Source organism: Heterodontus francisci, unplaced genomic scaffold (genome assembly GCF_036365525.1).
Source record: "Heterodontus francisci isolate sHetFra1 unplaced genomic scaffold, sHetFra1.hap1 HAP1_SCAFFOLD_1164, whole genome shotgun sequence".
Taxonomy (NCBI): domain Eukaryota; kingdom Metazoa; phylum Chordata; class Chondrichthyes; order Heterodontiformes; family Heterodontidae; genus Heterodontus; species Heterodontus francisci.
In genome coordinates this window covers 132,363-140,635 of record NW_027141858.1, presented here as the reverse complement: position 1 = coordinate 140,635, position 8,273 = coordinate 132,363, and the positions used below count along the sequence as shown (strand labels likewise).

Genomic DNA, 8,273 nt, shown 5'->3' with positions numbered 1-8,273 from the left:
CCAATCCTTGTCATCCTGCAGCCACGTCTCCGCAATGGCTATCAGATCATATTTAATAACTTCAATGTGTGCTATCAGTTCGTCCACTTTGTGCATTCGGATACAGAGCCTTTAGTTTTGTCTTTTTGTCAATGTCTGGACACAGTTCCCAGCGGGAATCGTTGGCCAACGAACAGGGGCAGTGACCCCTCCCCCCCACCCCAGCCCAACCGGCAGCATATTTTAACCCCAGCCTACCTCTTCCCCACGCCGGGTGGCACTGAGGCCAGTTGTCGCCCATTCTCAACCCGACCCTGGTGAGACTGGGCCAACTGGGCACCAGGCCTTGGATCGAGCCCAGGCCTTTCCTGCTCTGTAATTGCCGGGTGGTTCAGTCCCAGACCGGGAGCAGCGTGACACACTGTGAGGGGAGATGGCCGGTTCCCTACCCAGATATTCCGGTGTTCCACAGGGATTGGAGATCGATCCAGTCTCGAATCGCGACAAGTGGAAGTCCCCAATCACCACCTTTGAAGGCTTCTGTTGGCTGTAATACATCAGATTCTCCAACTGAAAGATAAAAACAGAGAGAGGCTCCAGTCAGTGTACAGATATCTCCCTGAGAGAGAGGGGACTGAGAGACACCAGTCAGTGTACAGATATCTCCCTGAGAGAGAGGGGACTGAGAGACACCAGTCAGTGTACAGATATCACCCTGAGAGAGAGGGATTGAGAGACACCAGTCAGTGTACAGATATCACCCTGAGAGAGAGGGACTGAGAGACACCAGTCAGTGTACAGATATCACCCTGAGAGAGAGGGGACTGAGAGACACCAGTCAGTGTACAGATATCACCCTGAGAGAGAGGGACTGAGAGACCAGTCAGTGTACAGATATCTCCCTGAGAGAGAGGGGACTGAGACACCAGTCAGTGTACAGATATCACCCTGAGAGAGAGGGGACTGAGAAACACCAGTCAGTGTACAGATATCACCCTGAGAGAGAGGGACTGAGAGACACCAGTCAGTGTACAGATATCACACTGAGAGAGAGGGACTGAGAGACCAGTCAGTGTACAGATATCTCCCTGAGAGAGAGGGGACTGAGACACCAGTCAGTGTACAGATATCACCCTGAGAGAGAGGGATTGAGAGACACCAGTCAGTGTACAGATATCACCCTGAGAGAGAGGGACTGAGAGACCAGTCAGTGTACAGATATCACCCTGAGTGAGAGAGGACTGAGAGACACCAGTCAGTGTACAGATATCTCCCTGAGAGAGAGGGGACTGAGAGACACCAGTCAGTGTACAGATATCACCCTGAGAGGGAGGGGACTGAGAGACACCAGTCAGTGTACAGATATCACCTTGAGAGAGAGGGGACTGAGACACCAGTCAGTGTACAGATATCACACTGAGAGAGAGGGACTGAGAGACCAGTCAGTGTACAGATATCACCCTGAGAGAGAGGGGACTGAGAGACACCAGTCAGTGCACAGATATCACCCTGAGAGAGAGGGACTGAGAGACCAGTCAGTGTACAGATATCACCCTGAGAGAGAGGGACTGAGAGACCAGTCAGTGTACAGGTATCACCCTGAGAGAGAGGGGACTGAGAGACACCAGTCAGTGTACAGATATCACACTGAGAGAGAGGGGACTGAGAGACACTAGTCAGTGTACAGATATCACCCTGAGAGAGAGAGGGACTGAGAGACACCAGTCAGTGTACAGATATCTCCCTGAGAGAGAGGGGACTGAGACACCAGTCAGTGTACAGATATCACCCTGAGAGAGAGGGACTGAGAGACACCAGTCAGTGTACAGATATCACCCTGAGAGAGAGAGGGACTAAGACACCAGTCAGTGTACAGATATCACCCTGAGAGAGGGGGACTAAAACACCAGTCAGTGTACAGATATCACCCTGAGAGAGAGGGACTGAGAGACACCAGTCAGTGTACAGATATCTCCCTGAGAGAGAGGGGACTGAGACACCAGTCAGTGTACAGATATCTCCCTGAGAGAGAGGGGACTGAGACACCAGTCAGTGTACAGAGATCACCCTGAGAGAGCGGGGACTGAGAGACACCAGTCAGTGTCCAGATATCTCCCTGAGAGAGAGGGGACTGAGACACCAGTCAGTGTACAGATATCTCCCTGAGAGAGAGGGGACAGAGACACCAGTCAGTGTACAGATATCACCCTGAGAGAGAGGGACTGAGAGACACCAGTCAGTGTACAGATATCACCCTGAGAGAGAGAGGGACTAAGACACCAGTCAGTGTACAGATATCACCCTGAGAGAGAGGGACTGAGAGACACCAGTCAGTGTACAGATATCACCCTGAGAGAGAGAGGGACTGAGAGACACCAGTCAGTGTACAGATATCACCCTGAGAGAGAGGGACTGAGAGACACCAGTCAGTGTACAGATATCACCCTGAGAGAGAGGGACTGAGAGACACCAGTCAGTGTACAGATATCACCCTGAGAGAGAGGGGACTGAGACACCAGTCAGTGTACAGAGATCACCCTGAGAGAGAGGGGACTGAGACACCAGTCAGTGTACAGAGATCACCCTGAGAGAGCGGGGACTGAGAGACACCAGTCAGTGTACAGATATCTCCCTGAGAGAGAGGGGACTGAGACACCAGTCAGTGTACAGATATCTCCCTGAGAGAGAGGGGACTGAGACACCAGTCAGTGTACAGATATCACCCTGAGAGAGAGGGACTGAGAGACACCAGTCAGTGTACAGAGATCACCCTGAGAGAGAGGGGACTGAGAGACACCAGTCAGTGTACAGATATCTCCCTGAGAGAGAGGGGACTGAGACACCAGTCAGTGTACAGATATGACCCTGAGAGAGAGGGACTGAGAGACACCAGTCAGTGAACAGATGTCTCCCTGAGAGAGAGAGACTGAGAGACACCAGTCAGTGTACAGATATCTCCCTGAGAGAGAGAGACTGAGAGACACCAGTCAGTGTACAGATGTCTCCCTGAGAGAGAGGGGACTGAGAGACACCAGTCAGTGTACAGATATCACCCTGAGAGAGAGGGACTGAGAGACACCAGTCAGTGTCCAGATATCACCCTGAGAGAGAGGGACTGAGAGACACCAGTCAGTGTACAGATATCACCCTGAGAGAGAGGGACTGAGAGACACCAGTCAGTGTACAGATATCACCCTGAGAGAGAGGGACTGAGAGACACCAGTCAGTGTACAGATGTCTCCCTGAGAGACACCAGTCAAGTACAGATATCACCCTGAGAGAGAGGGGACTGAGAGACACCAGTCAGTGTACAGATATCACCCTGAGAGAGAGGGGACTGAGAGACACCAGTCAGTGTACAGATATCACCCTGAGAGAGAGGGACTGAGAGACACCAGTCAGTGTACAGATATCACCCTGAGAGGGAGGGACTAAGACACCAGTCAGTGTACAGATATCACCCTGAGAGAGAGGGACTAAGACACCAGTCAGTGTACAGATATCACCCTGAGAGAGAGGGGACTGAGAGACACCAGTCAGTGTACAGATATCACACTGAGAGAGAGGGGACTGAGAGACACCAGTCAGTGTACAGATATCACCCAGAGAGAGAGGGACTGAGAGACACCAGTCAGTGTACAGATATCACCCTGAGAGGGAGGGACTAAGACACCAGTCAGTGTACAGATATCACCCTGAGAGAGAGGGACTAAGACACCAGTCAGTGTACAGATATCACCCTGAGAGAGAGGGGACTGAGAGACACCAGTCAGTGTACAGATATCACCCTGAGAGAGAGGGGACTGAGACACCAGTCAGTGTACAGATATCTCCCTGAGAGAGAAGGGACTGAGACACCAGTCAGTGTACAGATATCACACTGAGAGAGAGGGGACTGAGAGACACCAGTCAGTGTACAGATGTCTCCCTGCCTGTCACACTGGATCTTACCTTAATGTTACGATGGACAATGCAGAGAGAGTGCAGGTACGAGACCATCTCCAGTACCTGTCGGATCACGTTGCTGGCGTCCCTCTCGGTGTACGAGCCCTGATCGAGAATCCAGTCGAAGAGATCCCCTCCTGTAGCCCTGGAAAACGTCAAGGATGGAGATTAGGTTGAGGGAGGGCGTGGCAGGGAGGGGGAGGTGCAGCGGGGGGCAGGGCAATAGTGGGGAGAAGCTGGGCGACGGGTGAACTCGGTGAAAGTTGAGGATATCAGGGAACACTATTTGTGAGTGGGTGGGAAGTGGATTGGCAGAATGGGCTCGGCGGGGGTGGGGGTTTGTCAGGGCGAATAGGAAAGTTTCAGTGCCGGCTATTCGACTGTGGGGTGAATCACGGCTGAGCTCCATCCCAGTCTCTCTAGCAGAGGGAATCACCCGAGCGGAAGAAGGAGGACCTCTGCCCCCCCCCCCCCACCCTCCCCCCACTCCCCAGATGACATTTGCTCCCACGGGACGCTGAGACAGCTGAGAGCTTTCCCCCAAACCCCAGGGTGAGGTCAGGCTAACTGAGCCTCAGGCCGGAGGCGGAGCCCGGGCCTTGTTGGGCCTCAGTTCTCTCAGCCTGGTTAACAAGGGAAAGTCTCTGTCAGCCCGGCCCTACCGGGTAAACTCACAGCTCCTGAATGATGAAGTATTCTTTCTGAGTCTCAAAGGTGTCGATAAGCTGCAGGATATTTGGGTGATTTACCCTGAAAAAAAAAACAGACAGCAATTACTCATTCAACCTTTCCCCTCTGCCCGGTTTCCCATTTGTCACTGACCATCAGTGGGGCTATTTGTCTGGGACTAAACAAAGGTTCATCCTGTTTATACAGAGTAAAGCTCCCTCTACACTGTCCCCATCAAACACTCCCCAGGACAGGTACAGCACGGGGGTTAGATACAGAGTAAAGCTCCCTCTACACTGACCCCATCAAACACTCCCCAGGACAGGTACAGCACGGGGGGTTAGATACAGAGTAAAGCTCCCTCTACACTGTCCCCATCAAACACTCCCCAGGACAGGTACAGCACGGGGGGTTAGATACAGAGTAAAGCTCCCTCTACACTGTCCCCATCAAACACTCCCCAGGACAGGTACAGCACGGGGGTTAGATACAGAGTAAAACTCCCTCTACACTGTCCCCCATCAAACACTCCCCAGGACAGGTACAGCACGGGGGGTTAGATACAGAGTAAAGCTCCCTCTACACTGTCCCCCATCAAACACTCCCCAGGACAGGTACAGCACGGGGGGTTAGATACAGAGTAAAGCTCCCTCCGACCACACTCACATCTTCAGAATGACAATCTCATTCTTGGCTGCCCTCCGCACTTTCCGTCCATCCGTCTTTGAAAATTTCTTGCAGGAGAACAGCTTGTCGGACAGCTTCTCCCTGGCGACGCAGATCTCGCAGAATTCCTTCCTGTTGTGGAGGGGGTGGGCGGGGAGAAGAGAGATGGACCGTGACTTTGGGATCGGACTTTGCAGGCGGCAGCAGCGAGCGCTTTGGAAAGTGAGGACGCTTTGTTGATCAGTTTGTACGTTGGTGTGGGTCCACCCATGGTGTACATAGACACACACACAGGCCAGTGTTGAGTTGGTTGATCAGTGGATCTTAAAGGTGTCTGGGCTCCACTGCGATGCAACCCATGGCCGAGTAGCCTGCTGATGCTCACTTGTTTCAGGCTGGAGTGGCGCGAAGGCCAATTGGCCCGGTGGGTCACTTGCCCGCCCCGCCCCCCCCACCCCCCCAGCCGTGGGAGGATGTCGGGGGGTGGTGGAGAGAATGATCCAACAAGAGTCATTGAATGCCGAGTTCGGGAGGGCCACTGCTGGCACTTGGCAGAGCGAGGGGGTGAGGACTCTGGGGGACTGGGAGGGGCACAGGCCACGAACCAAAGGCCCCGTCGCAGGGGTCGGACAGCAGGCGAGTTGGCCAGGGGGTGCGTTGCGATCCAGTTGAAATGCTCGCAACGGTGGGAGACAGAGACTCGAGGAGTTGTGGGGGGAACATGTGAGGGAGGAAGGTGCAGCAAGGGAGGGACAATAACTCACGCGCGCAGCAGCTGCCCAATGGTGTACTTGTCAGTCAGTTCACTCAACGTGTTGTAATATTTCCCGCTGCGGAGATTGAGGCAGCTGAATGGCATAGCGGAATATCCCTGTATCCTGGGGAAGAAAGAGAGAGAGGGATCAACTCCGTCCCCAACACTCCCCCCTATATCCACCCTCCCTCCCTGCGACCAAAGCTCTTGACTCCATCCAACACTGCTCCCTCCATCCCTCATCCATCCTCCCTGCCTCTCTTAATCTCCTGCCCATCACATCCCTGCCTTCCGGCAGTGGGGGGGTGGGGTGGGGTGAACGACACTGCACTGTGACCTGGGTGTCCGGGCTGATGTTCAACTGTCCCAGTGACTCGCACGGCTCCTGCCAGCTCCTTGCTATTCCCACAAATCAGAAACTCGGGTCCGCCTCGATCTGATCTCTGGAAGGCCCAGCGGCTCAATGCAGGTCAGAGCCTTCCTCAAGATGCACAACGAGGGAGACAGATGGTCGCCTCCTGCAGCACACACAGATATCAGCCGCTCCGAGCTGTTTACCCAGCACAGAGTGTACCCTGTGACATTACTGTACAGAGAGAGAGAGAGCACAGTGTGTACCCTGTTACATTACCGTACAGAGAAAGAGAGAGAGCACAGAGTGTACCCTGTTACATTACTGTACAGAGAGAGAGAGCACAGAGTGTACCCTGTTACATGACTGTACAGAGAAAGAGAGAGAGATCACAGAGTGTACCCTGTTACATTACTGTACAGAGAGATGGAGAGAGATCACAGAGTGTACCCTGTTACATTACTGTACAGAGAAAGAGAGAGAGATCACAGAGTGTACCCTGTTACATTACTGTACAGAGAGAGAGAGCACAGAGTGTACCCTGTTACATTACTGTACAGAGAGAGAGAGAGCACAGAGTGTACCCTGTTACATTACTGTACAGAGAGAGAGAGAGCACAGAGTGTACCCTGTTACATTACTGTACAGAGAGAGAGTGAGTACAGAGTGTACCCTGTTACATTACTGTACAGAGGGAGAGAGAGCACAGAGTGTACCCTGTTACATTACTGTACAGAGAGAGAGAGAGAGCACAGAGTGAACCCTGTTACATTACTGTACAGAGAGAGAGAGAGCACAGAGTGTACCCTGTTACATTACTGTACAGAGAGAGAGAGAGAGCACAGAGTGTACTCTGTTACATTACTGTACAGAGACAGAGAGAGAGAGCACAGAGTGTACCCTGTTACATTACTGTACAGAGAGAGAGCGAGCACAGAGTGAACCCTGTTACATTACTGTACAGAGAGAGAGAGATCACAGAGTGTACTCTGTTACATTACTGTACAGAGAGAGAAAGAGAGATCACAGAGTGTACTCTGTTACATTACTGTACAGAGAGAGAGAGAGAGCACAGAGTGTACCCTGTTACATTACTGTACAGAGAGAGAGAGAGCACAGAGTGAACCCTGTTACATTACTGTACAGAGAGAGAGAGAGAGAGATCACAGAGTGTACTCTGTTACATTACTGTACAGAGAGAGAGAGATCACAGAGAGGACGCTGTTACATTACTGTACAGAGAGAGAGAGATCACGGAGTGTACCCTGTTACATTACTGTACAGAGAGAGAGAGCACAGAGTGTACCCTGTTACATTACTGTACAGAGAGAGAGAGCACAGAGTGTACCCTGTTACATTACTGTACAGAGAGAGAGAGTACAAAGTGTACCCTGTTACATTACTGCACAGAGAGAGAGAGAGAGAGCACAGAGTGTACCCTGTTACATTACTGTGCAGAGAGAGAGAGATCACAGAGTGTACTCTGTTACATTACTGTACAGAGAGAGAGTGAGTACAGAGTGTACCCTGTTACATTACTGTACAGAGAGAGAGAGAGCACAGAGTGTACCCTGTTACATTACTGTACAGAGAGAGAGAGAGTGAGTACAGAGTGTACCCTGTTACATTACTGTACAGAGAGACAGAGAGAGATCACAGAGTGTACCCTGTGACATTACTGTACAGAGAAAGAGAGAGAGATCACAGAGTGTACCCTGTTAAATTACTGTACAGAGAGAGGGAGAGCACAGAGTGCACCCTGTTACATTACTGTACAGAGAGAGAGAGCACAGAGTGTACCCTGTTACATTACTGTACAGAGAGAGGGAGCACAGAGTGGACCCTGTTACATTACTGTACAGAGAGAAAGAGCACAGAGTGTACCCTGTTACATTACTGTACAGAGAG

General features: G+C 51.9%; 1 protein-coding gene across 1 annotated transcript; it reads right to left on the bottom strand.

The window, feature by feature from the left end:
- Window positions 1-428: 428 nt before the first annotated feature.
- On the bottom strand, window positions 429-6,131 carry LOC137365578 (caM kinase-like vesicle-associated protein; the record flags this gene model as incomplete). The annotated part of the gene is made up of 5 exons (XM_068027961.1): window positions 6,024-6,131; window positions 5,260-5,391; window positions 4,600-4,674; window positions 3,931-4,069; window positions 429-549 (listed from the first exon to the last, which is right to left on the bottom strand). Coding segments are annotated over exons 1-5 (562 nt in total), but the record flags the coding sequence as incomplete, so codon positions are not given.
- Between the last annotated feature and the right edge of the window lie 2,142 nt (window positions 6,132-8,273).